The sequence below is a fragment of the Mustela putorius genome, unplaced genomic scaffold, assembly GCF_011764305.1.
Source record: "Mustela putorius furo isolate JIRA1106 unplaced genomic scaffold, ASM1176430v1.1 tig00003988_pilon_pilon_pilon, whole genome shotgun sequence".
Classification (NCBI taxonomy): domain Eukaryota; kingdom Metazoa; phylum Chordata; class Mammalia; order Carnivora; family Mustelidae; genus Mustela; species Mustela putorius.
Window position 1 is genome coordinate 17473129 of NW_025422127.1, and position 14770 is coordinate 17487898.

At 43.5% G+C, this 14770-nt stretch overlaps 2 protein-coding genes across 11 annotated transcripts in view; one reads left to right on the top strand and one right to left on the bottom strand.

The window, feature by feature from the left end:
- ATP6V1E1 (ATPase H+ transporting V1 subunit E1) overlaps window positions 1-5252 on the bottom strand; it is a 39584-nt gene extending 34332 nt beyond the window's left edge. The window contains exon 1 of the mRNA XM_004773757.3: window positions 5053-5252. Coding sequence (XP_004773814.1) covers window positions 5053-5085 — 33 coding nt within the window. The 5' untranslated portion in view covers window positions 5086-5252. The remainder of the gene's footprint in view (window positions 1-5052) is intronic.
- A 7998-nt stretch (window positions 5253-13250) lies between these two features.
- BCL2L13 (BCL2 like 13) overlaps window positions 13251-14770 on the top strand; it is an 85123-nt gene continuing 83603 nt past the window's right edge. For 2 of the 10 annotated variants that reach the window (XR_006604251.1, XR_006604250.1), the window contains exon 1: window positions 13252-13428. The gene's annotated coding sequence lies outside the window, so the exon portion shown is untranslated. The other 8 variants (XM_004773759.3, XM_004773761.3, XR_001176583.2 and 5 more) reach the window with 7 other exon arrangements.

Below are 14770 nucleotides of genomic sequence, written 5' to 3' on the forward strand. Positions count from 1 at the left end.
GTTTGGTTTGGTTTTTAGACCCGCAAATGAAGTACGACCTTTAGTGGAAGATGTAAAATACACCCATGTGAATACAAATACTACAGCTAATCAAACTCTCTGGTTGTTTCATTTCATAAGGGCTCTATTTGAAAGAAATGATGAATAAAAAAAGGAAGATGATTTTTAAAAATACCAATAATCTCTAGGTTATTCATCACTGTTTTTATTTTTTAAAAAAAGACTTTATTTCAGAAGAAAGAGTGCACATGCAGGGGTAGGGGGCAGAGGGAAAGAAGAGAATCTCAAGCTGACTCTGAGCTGAGCTTGGAACCCTAAGCTGGGCTCTATCTCATGACCCTGAGATGATGACTTGAGCCAAAATCAAGAGCCAGATGCTTAACTGACTGAACCACCCAGGAGTCCCTAATTCACTGTGTTTATTAATTCTCCCACTTAAGGTAAGCTTCATGAGTACGGAGATCTTTTTTTTTTTTTTTAAGATTTTATTTATTTGACAGAGAGAGATCCCAAGTAGGCAAAGAGGCGGGGGGTGGGGGGAGCAGGCTCCCTGCTGAGCAAAGAGCCCGATGTGGGGCTCCATCCCAGAACCCTGAGATCATGACCCGAGCAGAAGGCAGAGAGGCTTAACTTACTGATCTACCCAGGCGCCCCTGAGATCTTATTTTTTAAATCACCATAACACCAGAACATGGAACGACTGCCCCTAAAGGGGGTGTTCAATAAACATTTGTGAAGGGGCGGCTGGGTGGCTCAGTGGGTTAAAGCCTCTGCCTTCGGCTCAGGTCATGATCCCGGGGTCCTAGGATCGAGCCCCGCATCGGGCTCTCTGCTCTGCAGGGAGCCCGCTTCCTCCCCCATCTCTCTCTCTGCCTGCCTCTCTGCCTACTTGTGATTTCTTTCTGTCAAATAAATAAAATCTTAAAAAAAAAAAAAAAAAAAACATTTGTGAATGAATGACAACCTGTTGGTATTTTAAGCCTCCTGAGATAGTCCAAGTACTTTCTAGAGTTTAACAATCTGGAAACAATTCCCACTTCTCCACATACCACAAAGATATCATAAATCTAATGTACACACAGGTGTACAAGAGTGAGTTAGGATTTGTTTTAAAATAATGTGAACATACTTAACACTACTGAACTGTCCAATTAAAAATGGTTAAGATGAGTAAGTTTTGTTATGTGTTTTATACATTTTTCTTTAAAAGGGCATTGATAGGGACGCCTGGGTGGCTCAGTTGGTTAAGCAGCTGCCTTCGGCTCAGGTCATGATCCCAGGGTCCTGGGATCGAGTTCCACATCTGGCTCCTTGCTCGGCAGGGAGCCTGCTTCTCCCTCTGCCTCTGTCTGCCTGTGCTCACTCGCTCGCTCTCCCTCTATGCCTGACAAATAAATAAATAAAATCTTAAAAATAAATAAATAAATAAATAAAAGGGCATTGATAGAGGAGTACCTGGGTGGCTCAGTCAGTTAAGTGTCAGCCTTTGGGTCAGGTGGGATCAACCCTGCATGGGGGGGGAGGGTAGTTTCCTGCTCAGCGGGAGTCTGCTTCTCCCTCTTCCACTCCCTTTGTTTCCATAGTATAGTGGTTATCACGTTTGCCTGACACTCCCCTTGCTTGTGCTATCAAATGAATAAATAAAATCTTTTTTTTTTTAAGTTTTTATTTATTTATTTGACAGACAGAGATCACAAGTAGGCAGAGAGGCGGGCAGAGATAGAGGAGGAAGCAGGCTCCCTGCGGAGCAGAGAGCCTGATGTGGGGCTCAATCCCAGGACTCTGGGATCATGACGTGAGCCGAAGTCAGAGGCTTTAACCCACTGAGCCACCCAGGCACCCCATAAATAAAATCTTAAGTAAAATAAAAAGGGCATTGATGGGGCGCCTCTGTGGCTCAGTTGGTTAAGTGTCTGCCTTCCCCCGCTCAGGTCATAATCCCAAGGTCTTGGCAGGAGCTTTGTTTCTGCTCAGCAGGGAGTCTACTTCTCCCTCTCCCTCTGCCCCCACCCCAACTTGTGCTCTCTCACATGCATACACTAATAAATAAAATTTTTAAAAATAAACACATTAATAATAAAACCTCGTGGCATCAAAGTCTTAAAAAAAAACAGTATTGTTTGAAAGAGATTTCTTTTAGTCAAAATTCTTAGCAATTACCCTATGTTTGAGGACCCAAAATAATTATGATAATCAAAATCTATTTAATAGGTAATACAATACTTATGAAATCTCAGGCCTTGAAATATTTGGGGTACCTAATCCAGAGGGATCTTGTATAGAAGATCACTGTGACCTTGCTAAAAGGATTAGCCCCCACCCCCATTTGTGTGTGGGTGTTCATGGTAAGGAACGGTATCTCCAGGAGCACCTGGGTGGCTCAGTTAGTTAAGCAACTGCCTTCGGCTCAGGTCATGATCCCAGAGTCCGGAGATCAAGTCCCCCATCTGCCTCCCAGCTCCATGGGGAGTCTGGTTCTCCCTCTAACCTTCTCCCCTCTCATGCACGCGCACATGCTCTTTTCTCTCTCTCTCTCTCTAATAAGTAAAAAAATTTTTTAAAGTATCTTTGGAACGCTGAAAAAAAAAAGGAATGGTATCTCCACAAGTTCAGTGAGAAGCCTTACTGAACTCAGTTTGGAATTTTAAAAGTAAATACAGTAATCAAAACAGGTGTTTATAAATGCTACAAGGCACACTGGGCCTGTACAGGTGAACACTGATTCAAACCTGCATTATCTGCCTTTATCACTCATGCTGGACCCTCTACTACTGGATTTGACTAGATCAGCACAGCCTAAAGCAAAACAGTCACTTTAACCCAGGTCAGACAAGTCTGTTTACAGCCAACATGATCATATTCCGTCTTCAAGAGTTCCAATAAAAAAAATAGTCAACTCTTCAGGACATTTAACTCCAACCCTAAGGCAGAAAAATCTGGCCTTTAAAAGATACTTTTCAGCTTCCTGCTAACCCTACTGGATTTTAAGTTTTTGAAGTCAGATTCCTTCAAATACTGGATAAAGTAAATAACCATACTCCCCAGACAAAAAGGCAAATATACATAAATAATACAATGGGGAAGAAGTCAAGGAATCCACAATTTATAAGCACTTATTATGTGCTTGTACCTTGACATTCACTGCTGAGTATACAGGGAACAAAAACACACTGCCCTTATGGAGCTTATGTGTAGTGTAGATGGGTAGAGACCACAGATTCCTTCACCTTTCAATTTTATAGAAAGAAAAAATGGTTTTGGTTTAGATTCCAAGGAAATACACCACTTTATATTTTTTCCTGGGGAAGCCTTATTCAATATATTGTAACAAAGGGGTAAGAGAGATGATGAAGGAACAAGCGGAAAAAGAGAATCAGCATTTTAACTGTGACTACTAGAAGATGTGGAGAACACTGTACTTTTTCCACTGCACCAAGTTTTTCCTATAGTAAAAATCAGAAGCAGCGGTGATAAACATAAAAGCCCCATTGTTTTGTAAGACTACTGTAAGATTTCTTAATCTTCTCCATAGATGCTATTTTTGTCACACAATTTCCCCTCTTTGATTATTACTAGCACAAGACCACCGATGAACAAACACTCCACTTTTCTTATACACATCAGATTAAGAATAAAATGCCAACTCATTTTCTTTTTCTTATTTTTTTAACTTTTTTTGAAGATTTTATTTATTTATTTGACACAGAGAGAGATCACAAGTAGGCAGAGAGGCAGGCAGAGAGAGAGGAAAGCAGGCTCCCCGCCGAGCAGAGAGCCCGATGTGGGGCTCCATCCCAGGACCCTGAGATCATGACCTGAGCCAAAGGCAGAGGTTTAACTCACTGAGCCACCCAGGCACCCCGCCAACTCATTTTCTTGGAAATAGAAATATCCAAGGAAAAAAATATTTCATTGCTCATTTAAGAAGATTCATAATCCAGTGAGCGAGCTCTAGTCAGAGAATTTTCCTAGTACTTCCTAGGAATTTTCCTGGTACTTCGAAAAGAAAGACTTAGTTCTCTTAACTTAAAAAGATTCCTTCTCTGAAAAATCTATTGGCAGGGCACTTGGGTGGCTCAGTGGGTTAAGCCTCTGCCTTCGGCTCAGGTCATGATCCCAAGGTCCTGGGATAGAGCCCCACACTGGGCTCTCTGCTCAGCAGGGAGCTTGCTTCCTCCTCTTTCTCTGCCTGCTTCTCTGCCTACTTGTGATCTCTGTGTGTCAAATAAGTAAATTAAATCTTTAAAAAAAGTCTATTGGCAATATGACTACTAAATTCAAGGACCCTAGTTTCAGAGTATCTGTGGCAGGGCAAATGGAAACCACTTTTGAATTCTAACTTTATTAATGACTACAACTTGAAGGTATGACACATTAAACAAAACAAAACAAAGAAACAAAAACTCCAAAGCTGCCCAGGACTGATACACTTGCAAAAATTATGTAGGTCTCCGTTCTCCGTAATTCCTCCCATTATCCTTGACTTTTTTTATGCCAAACACTGGCGCTGCGGTTCATAAATATAAGAAAGATATTCTAATTATTAATAAACATTAACGTACACACTAGTGAGAGACCATTACAATTCCTTCCAAAATGAAGATTAACAATTCAATGAATGACCTCAAAACAACATTGAAAGCAACTCTCTCCCGTCAGCATTCTCTATCGTACTGTAAAACCTTCCCTCAAGGTTAAAAAAACAGGTGAAAACAAGGTCTCCAATCCTTGCACTCGGTTGCATCTCAACCCTATTTTCAATTCTCAGCTCTAACAACCACAGCTAGTACCCTGAGAAAATAGGGAACGCCGAGGTGCGAACCAAAAAGCCAGCACATTCATGGCGGCGGCACACAAAACCCCAGTGAAGACAGAGGAGCTGTGGGTCAAATTCCTCTCCTGCAGAGAGCCCACTAAGCCCCCGAGACTTAGGGGACCCTCCTCCGGTATCTGGGCCGCCCTAGGCCTGCGTCCTCCCTGAGCCGCCGGGTTCCAGTTCGCCATCCCCGGACCCGCGCTACGAGTTCGCCAGACCCAACCGCAAGTCCTCACCTGCTTTTGCACGTCAGCATCGCTGAGGGCCATAACGAAAGCTGGGCTAGGCCGGAGGCCCCACTGGCTCTAGCTTACACTGGAAGGCGGCAGCGCAACCAAGAGGAAGAAAGAAAATGCAGTGGGGCTGTCGGCTTCCTTTGCTTTATAGCTCCGACTTCCGGTTCCTGTCAGGTGACTGCGCAGCCCAGCCATGTGAGCTTTCTCAGCCAGTGGGAAGAGCACGAGTCCCGGGAAGTCCAGCCCTGGACCCTCCCCGGCTCGGGGTGCCGCCGCTGGTTGCCTGTTCTCAGCAGAATTCAAATCCGTTTCGCAGCTGGCTCGTGACTTCTGAGTTGTTTTCCTCAGTAGGAGTGAAGGTTGGGGAATTCAGGCGTCTGAAATTAGCCGAATTCTGTGTATTTTTCTAGCCTTAGCGCTCTTGCATATTTTTTTAAATTTAATTATTTACTCCCAAATCAGAATTTATTTTTTTGCTTTCCTGGCCTTAAATTCACCAATATTTTATTTATTAAGAGATTGTATTTTTAAACAGTTACAGATTTACAGAAAAACTTAGCCGATAGAGCAGAGAGTTTTCATGTATCTTTCTCCCTGGCACACACAGATTCCCGTATCATTAATATATTTGTATGGCACATTTGTTAAAATTAATTAAATAATATTGATAATTAAATAAACAATATTGACTCAAGTCCATAATTAGTCAAATTTCCTTAGTTTTAACCTAATGCTCATTTTCTTTTCCAGGATCCCATCTAGGATACTGCATTTTATTTAATTGTTATGTCCCCTAAATTTCCTGGGTGTGACAGTTACTCAACCTTTCCTTTTTTAAAAATTAATTAGTTAATTAATTTGTCAGAGCGCCCACAAGCAGGGAGAGCAGCAGAGAAAGTAGGCAACAGGCACAGGAAGAAGCAGGCTCCCCGCTGAGCAAGGGAGCCCCAAGCCAGACTGGATCCCAGGACTCTGGGATCAGGACCTAAGCTGAAGGCAGACGCTTAATGGACTGAGCAACCCAGGCGTCAGGGTGCATGTATTTTTATTACCAACTTTTTATTTTGAGGAAATTTCAAATATAATAAGCTATTTCAAATATAATCACCTAGATTCACCAATTATTAACATTTTGCTATTTGGCTGTATCACTTTTCATTAATCAAATGCAGGAAATTTAACAAGTTTATAATCAGATTTTGCCATATGCCCTACTGAAAACCTTTGTAGAAATTTTTTTCTCATCCTGAACCCAGTACAAGGTCACCTGTTGTAGTAATTGTCATGTCTTTTCTATAGTCTTCCCCCCCCCGCCCCGCCCCCAAGACTTACTTGTTTGAGAGAGCAAGAGCAATCTTGGGGGGGGGGGGAAGCAGAGGGAGAGTCTTTTTTTTTTGTTTTTTTTAAAGATTAGACAGATCATGGGGCACCTGGGTGGCTCAGTGTGATCTTTGTCTGTCAAATAAATAAATAAAGTCTTAAAAAAAAGACTTCATTTAAAAAAAATATTTTATTTACTTATTTACTTTTTATTTTTTTTAAAGATTTTATTTATTTATTTGACAGAGAGAAAGAGAGATCACAAGTAGGCAGAGAGAGAGAGGAAGGGAAGCAGGCTCCCTGCCGAGCAGAGAGCCCGATGCGGAGCTTGATCCCAGGACCCTGAGATCATGACCTGAGCCGAAGGCAGAGGCTTAATCCACTGAGCCACCCAGGAGGCCCTAAAAATTGAAGTCTTTTTTTGTTTTGTTTTTTTTAAAGATTTTATTTATTTATTTGACAGACAGAGATCACAAGTAGGCAGAGAAGCAGGCAGAGAGAGAAGAGGACGCAGGCTCCCTGCTGAGCAGAGAGCCCAATGTGGGGCTCGATCCCAGGACCCTGGGATCATGACCTGAGCCGAAGGCAGAGGCTTTAATCCACTGAGCCACCCAGGCACCCCTTTATTTACTCATTTTGACAGGCAGAGATCACAAGCAGGCAGAGAAACAGGCAGACAGAGGGGGGGGAAGCAGGCTCCCTGCTAAACAGAGAGCCCAATGCGGGGCTCCATCCCAGGACCCTGAGATCATGACCTGAGCCAAAAGCAGAGGTTTTAACCCACTGAGCCACCCAGGCGCCCCTTAAGACTTCATTTCTAAAGCAAAATAAATGGTGTTACAGATATAATTAACATTACCTTTTGTGCAGCTGTCCCCTCCCCTAAGTTAACGCTCTTTACAACTGGTTTCTGCAGTTATTTTGCTGATTCACCAAGGAATGGGCCAGGTCCTGTCTGATAAGAATATGATAAACTTCATAGAGACAGTCTCTGGAGAGAAAAACTTATAAGTACAATAAAAGATTAACTAGCTAGCAGTTTTCCAAATCCAATTTCCTCCTATGTTATTTTAGGTCTTGTGAAGAAGCTTTATTAAAACAGCTTTTCAGATAAATTCCAAAAATCCCACTCCTAGATACGCCTATTTCCTTATGGCTTCACAAAATCACTGTCCTAGATTCCTGTCAGGTTAGTCACAAAGACTGTGTAGATTTTTTCACCTGCTCCCAAGCTGACACTTCAGTCTGTGGCTTCAGAAATTGAATCAGCAGAATAAATTAAGGCTTGAACTTCTTTGCCTGAAGAGGGTAAGGTGGGGTGAGGTGGGGGGTGGGTTGTGATTGGGGGTGGGATGTTGCAGCTGGGGGTGGAGGTTCCTTGGGTGGTTCAGTCAGTTAAACAATCTTAGGGTAGGGAGTTCAAGGCCCTCGGGCTTTATTTTACTAAAAATAAATTTTTAAAAATGTAAATCATCTGTGTCTTTGAATGCTGAAGAATTGGGTGGGTTGTTTTTGTTTTTGTTTAAGATTTTAAGTAATTTCTAGGGACGCCTGGGTGGCTCAGTTGGTTAAGCGGCTGCCTTCGGCTCAGGTCATGATCCCAGCGTCCTGGGATCGAGTCCCACATCGGGCTCCTTGCTCAGCAGGGAGCCTGCTTCTCCCTCTGCCTCTGCCTGCCATTCTGTCTGCCTGTGCTCGCTCTTTCCCCCTCTCTCTCTCTGATAAATAAATAAAATCTTTAAAAAAAAAAAAAAAGATTTTAAGTAATTTCTATACCAAATGTGGGGCTCCAACTCACAATGCTGAGTCCAAGAGTCGCATGCTCTACTGACTGAGCCAACCAGGCACCCCTTGAAGAATCTCAAGAAGAAAAACAAATGAGACCAGAAAATAGTGAAACTCTGACTTAGGTGCTTGCACTTCCTACCCTTTTACAACCAATTTTCCACACAACAGAAAGAGTGGTTTAAAACCTAGCTGGCATCTAGCCGCTTCCCAATTTATAATCCTCAGTTGGCTTCTGTCTGCTTCTGAACACTTCACACCTCACATGGTCTGTGTGAGTGCTGCCCGATCTGGCCTTAGCTTACTTGTCTGACCTCATTACTCTTCTTCCCTTTGCTCACCATCCTATAGCTTTACTTTTCAATTCCTGGAAAACACCAAGCTCTTTGCCTGAATTCTTTTCATACACTATCACTTAGCTTTTCATTCTTTAAGGTCTCAACTTAAAATATCTCCTCCTTAGAGAGTGCTTTTCTTTTCTTTTTTTTTTTTTCTTTTTACAGGTTTTGTTTATTTATTTGACAGACAGAGATCACAAGTAGGCAGAAAGGCAGGCAGAGAGAGAGGAGGAAGCAGGCTCCCTGCCTAGCCCTGATGCGGGGCTTGATCCCAGGACCCCGGGATTATGATCTGAGCTGAAGGCAGAGGCTTTAACCCACTGAGCCACCCAGGCACCCAGAGAGTGCTTTTCATAAGCACTCTTTTGCCTTCCTCTCTCTCCCAGCCAGCCCTCAGGACATGCTATAATGTTTTCTTATTTTGGTTTTTTTCTTTTTGTTTTGGGTTTTTGCCTGGTTTTCCAATGAAAATGTTGTTTTCACAACAGAGACCATGTCTGACCTACTTACCACTTTCTTTTGCTGGCATCTAGCACACTGCCTGGTACATAGTAGGGGTTCAGTAACTAACTGATGAAGGAGAATGAATAAAATGACTTGTGTCTAGAGTTTAAATTTTATTTATAATTTTTTTTGCTTTAGATTTTATAATCACATCAGGCTTCATGCTAGGATTCTGTATAATTTAGAAGATCTGTCAAAAAAAAAAAAAAGTCCCCAAACCCATAAACTGCTGTGTGATTAAAGTAAAATAATTTCTGTAAAAGGATTGTATTATTTTACACCATTTGCTGGAAAGACTATTCCTTTCCCCATTAAATTGTCTTGACACCTCTGTCAAAAATCAATTGTCCATTCTGGACTTCCTATTCTGCTCCATTGACCTCTGTTTTATCCTTATAGTACGCATTAGAAAAATAAAATACAAAAGGAAATATTAAAACTGAAAACAATTAGAAAGAAATTAACTTAATCACATACCTGATTTGTTAACATAACCAGAGAATTTTTTTATGTGACTTTTTAAAAAAATTTACATATGGGACACCTGGGTGTCTCAGTCAGTTGAGTCATAATTCCAGGGTCCTGGGATTGAGACCTTCATTGGGCTACATGCTCCGCAGAGAGCCTGCTTCTCCCTCTGCCTGCTCTCTCTTTCTCTCACAAACATATAAAATCTTAAAATTAGAAGTGCCTGGGTGGCTCAGTCTTTAACCATCTGCCCTTGGCTCAGGTCATGATCCCAGGGTCCTAGGATCAAGCTCACATCAGGCTCCCTGCTGGAAGCCTGCTTCTCTCTTTCCCACGCTGCTGGTGTTCCCTCTCTGGTTCTTTCTCTTTCTCTCTGTCAAATAAATAAATAAAATCTTTTTTATTTTTTAAACAAACATTTTATTTATTCATTTGACAGAGAGAGATCACAAGTAGGCAGAGAGGCAGGCAGAGAGAGAGGAGGAAGCAGGCTCTCCACAGAGCAGAGAGCCGGATGCGGGGCTCGATCCCAGGACCCTGGGATCATGACCTGAGCCGAAGGCAGAGGCTTTAACCACTGAGCCACCCAGGCGCCCCTAATTTTAAGATTTTAAAAAAGATTTGGGGCGTCTGGGTGGTTCAGTGGGTTAAAGCCTCTGCCTTCGGCTCAGGTCATGATCCCAGGGTCCTGGAATGGAGCCTCACATCGAGCTCTCTGCTCGGCAGGGAGCCTGCCTCCTCCTCCTCTCTCTCTCTCTCTCTGCCTGCCTCTCTGCCTACTTGTGATCTGTCTGTCAAATAAATTAAAATCTTTAAAAAAAATCTTAAAATTAAAAATAAAATGTACATACAATGAACTGCATAGACTAAAGGACCTGGGTAGCTCAGTCAGTTGGGCACCTGCCTTCAGCTCAGGTCAAGATCCTGGAGTCCTAGATCAAGCCCCATGTGGGGCTTCCTGCTCAGGGGGGTAGCCTGCTTCTCCCTCCCTCTGCCCTTCCCCCCAACCCCTGCTTGTGCTCACTTGCGTTCTCCCTCTCTCAAATAAATAAAATCTTTTTTAAAAAGATTCTATTTATGTATTTGACAGAGATGACAAGAGGGCAGAGAGGCAGGCAGAGAGAGAGAGAGGGGAAAGCAGGCTCCCTGCTGAGCAGAGAGACTGATGCGGAGCTCGATCCCAGGACCCTGAGATCAGGACCTGAGCGGAAGTCAGAGGCTTAAACCAGTGAGCCACCCAGGCGCCCCTTATTTTTATTTTTAATAAAATTTTATTTTTTAAGTAATCTCCCATACCCCACGAGGAAATGGAAATGACAACCTGGATATCAAGAGAGACAAGCTCCAATGACTGAGCCAGCCATACCTCAGGAGTCCAATCAATCCTCCACCCACTTCCTGTTGGATCTGCAGTTGACTTATTGCTAGGGCATGAGAGCTCCCCCTACTGGCTTCTGACTCCATTTTAGCTGCCTATTTATTTTCAAAGTTTTTTTCGTCTGTTTTTTTTGCAATTTCTACACCAACCTGGGGCTCCAACTCATAACCCTGAGATTGAGAGCTGCATGCTCTTCCAACCGAGTCAGCCAGGCACCCAGTGACTCTATTTTAAATGATGTTTCCTTTGATTAATTTTCACAATACCAGTTATTCCTTTTTGTTTTATTGCTGAATAATTTCCATTGTATGAACATGTCGCCCTCCGGCCCCCAAGGACGACAATGAACCTGGTATAGTGTTAATGCTTCATTTCCGTTTATTTTTATTTTTTTTAAAGATTTTATTTATTTATTTGACAGAGAGAGATCACAAGTAGATGGAGAGGCAGGCAGAGAGAGAGGGGAGCAGGCTCCCTGCGGAGCAGAGAGCCCGATGCGGGACTCGATCCCAGGACCCTGAGATCATGACCTGAGCTGAAGGCAGCGGCTTACCCCACTGAGCCACCCAGGCGCCCCATTTCCGTTTATTTAATCAACTTCCTTAGCTTATATACAGCAGGGTGACCAATAAGGGGCCAAGCAATGGGGAGAGCCAATGAGAGTCCTGTTACTATGCTGATTAAATTTGATACAGCCAATAACTATGTCCTCCTTTAGGTGGGCTTCACCAGAAAGTTCATTGTATACTTGCAGCGTACTTTGCTAGCAGTGAGCCAAGCACCTTCTTGTAATGGTGGGGACTTTCCCGGCCGGAGGCAGTCCCCGACGTGAACATGCTTGAAAAAGTCAACGTTATTAAAAAAACTAGGAGACTAACAAAAGATGTAACGACCAAATGCATGATCCTGGTTTAAAAAACAGGCTGTTCAGTCAGCGAAGCATGCAATTCTTGATCTCAGGGTCCTGAGTTCACACCCCATGTTGTGCATAGAACCTACTTAAACACAACAACAACAACAACAACAACAAAAACTATATGTCACTACTTGGTCAATTGAGGAAATTTAACTATCAACTGGTTATTAGGTACTAGTAGGTAATTAATAGGTTTATTAGCTCACTGAGACTTTGCAAAATTTCTGTCCGATTTCTCTATTAATGGCACTACTGTTCTCTCAGTAGCTCAGGCTTAATGCTCTTGTAACGCTAACTCCAACCTTTTTGCTTCCACCCCCACCCAACCTCATATCAGTTCATGTTTTCAACACTTTTCCACAGCTTTATTGAGACAGAGCTCACATACCATATAACTCACTTATTTAAAGCATACATTTAAATGGTTTAAAAGCATACTCACAGGGTGTTCGACTTTTATCAAAATCAATTATAACATTTTCATCACCTCCCCCCCAAATTTTTGTACCCATTAGCAGTCACTCCTCATCAGGTTTTTCTCACTTCTGATCTGGCGTCTTCCAACTCATCACCTTCACCGCTCTCCTTTCAGTTTATCTCATGTACATTACAGACAATTCAGTTTCTCTAAAGCATGGTTAAGATACAACTTTTTTTTTTTAAGATTTTATTTATTTATTTCACAGAGAGAGAGATCACAAGTAGACAGAGAGGCAGGCAGAGAGAGAGAGAGAGAGAGAAGCAGGGTCCCTGCTGAGCAGAGAGCCAGATGCGGGCCTCGATCCCAGGACCCTGAGATCATGACCTGAGCTGAAGGCAGAGGCTTAACCCACTGAGCCACCCAGGCGCCATAGATACAACTTCTTAACAAGATACATTTAGTGACTCTCCCAAAGGACGCTTGGATTCAAGTAAACAAACATCCAGTTCTAGGCATTGTGCTAGGCAGGTGCTGTGAACAAAATGGGTACTACTGAAGACTTCCTTTACCGTTCCAGTGCCTGTGCTCGTTCCGCTAGAACGAGCTCTTAACCCCCACTTCACCCTCAACTGCTAGAAAATGTTCCCAACTTTCAATAACCTTTTCAAGTCGACAAATGACTACGAACTCGGCAGCTTCCTTGAACTCTCCTGATACTTCCCTACCCCGTTCGCTGGCACACACTTAAATCCCAATATTTGTTCAATACGTCCACAGCACATTTTGTGCAAGCAGCCATGCTCCCTTCCGCGGGAACCACCAGCTTCTCTCCCCACAAGCCTGACTCCTCAGAATCCCATCTCCCTTCCTCCAGTAATCAAATACCTCCGCAACCCACTCCCTCCCTGAGAATCATAGATGTGAGCGACTCCTGGTAAGAGAGGATTAAGAGAGGTCAGCTTTTCCGCGTCATGTCTGCGCGAAGAGACCTCCCGGCCTCTATGATCCGTGCTTCCGCTCAGGAGAACAGAACCACCCCTCTTCCGGCGCTTCTAGGCGCCCCAGGCTCGCCCTGACGCTGGCGGTGACGGAAGCGCGCCGGGGGTGACCTCACCTTCCAACATGGCGGCGGCGGTAGATTAGGGCCGCGGGTCGAAGCAGCCACCGCCGCTGGGGGACCCTGTCGGAAACGACTGCCGCCGCCGCCTCCCCTTCCGTCTCTTCTTGGGCAAGGGGCCAGGGCCAGGTGAGGGGAGTGGGGTTCTGGGCAGGCAGAGTTGGGTCCTTATCCAGCTCCTCAGGCGGTTTTCACTGGGCAGGAAGGTGTCCAGAGACTGTGCCGAACCACCGCCTCCCCAGTGGTTCCGACGACGCGTGAGTGAGTGTCAGTGAGTGCGTGACAGTGAGTGTGTGTGTGTGTGTGTGTGTGTGTATGTGTATGTATGTATACCGGCGCTCCTTTGCCCGAGGGTTCTCAAAGCTTGAAGGGTTCATTTCTTTGTAACCCGACCTGTGCCGCGTGGTCCCCCCGCGGACGCTTGTTGAGCGGGGCTTCCCGAGAGGGCTGCCAGAGGCTCGGAGGAACTCGGCCCTTGCCCTGCACCGCCGGTCTTCCCCACAGAGACCTTCACGTGGAAAACCCGTGTACATTTTTAGGACCAGGCTGAGGATCGTGGACTTTTTGGTCGAGGGAAAGGTTTCATGCGATTCGTTTAAAATGATTAGAGTATCTCTGCTAGTCCTAGTTGCTTTTTTTCACTTATTGTTAGAAATTTGTTATTTTTTATTCACTGCTCTTCTGACACCCATTATTACTATTATTTATTTTTTCAGAAAAGTCTACTGCCTTATTCTTGGAGGCAATACAGGTCACACTGAGGAGTTTCTTCGTTTGATTTTTATCCTCTCGCTATTCCAGGGAGATTCCAAATTTCTTTTCTTCATAACTAGCTATGAAGGGAAACTCCTAGACTTTTTGAGTTGAGGTTTTGACCTGAGTTGAAAATCGGGCGGATCTGCCCAGTTGTTCACACGCTCCCGCTGGGATTTTTGTCTTAACCACTCCCCGCACCAGTATTTATTTGTTTATTTAAAATAGCTATCTCACTGTCTCTATTTAGAAGTTTTAAACTGAACCGACGGTAAACCTCCCCCTTTTTTGCTTTATGATGTGAAACAAACAAAGTCGTTTGCGAAATTGTTAAGATATTCTCTGGAGGCTTGGTGTAAACCAGAATGTTGATCTCTGCCCTGACTTCTTGTGACCTTGGATGAGTTGCCACACCCTTCTAGTACTTTCTTTTTTTATCTCCCAGAAAATTAAGCAAACGTTTTTGTAGGTGGTAAACTATTTATACCTCATATACATAGTTGGATAAATGCAGAGTGCGCATTTGCACGTGCAAATTGAAACTAAGCCTTTAGGAGATACTCCTCATTTGATAATAGGCCAATAGGTGTTTGAAAATCCTTTTACTTTGATTGGCCAGGTACTATTTTCAGTATATATATTTCTTTTTTTTTTCCTTTTTTTTTTTTTTTTTAAGATTTTATTTATTTGACAGAGATCACAAGTAGGCAGAGAGGCA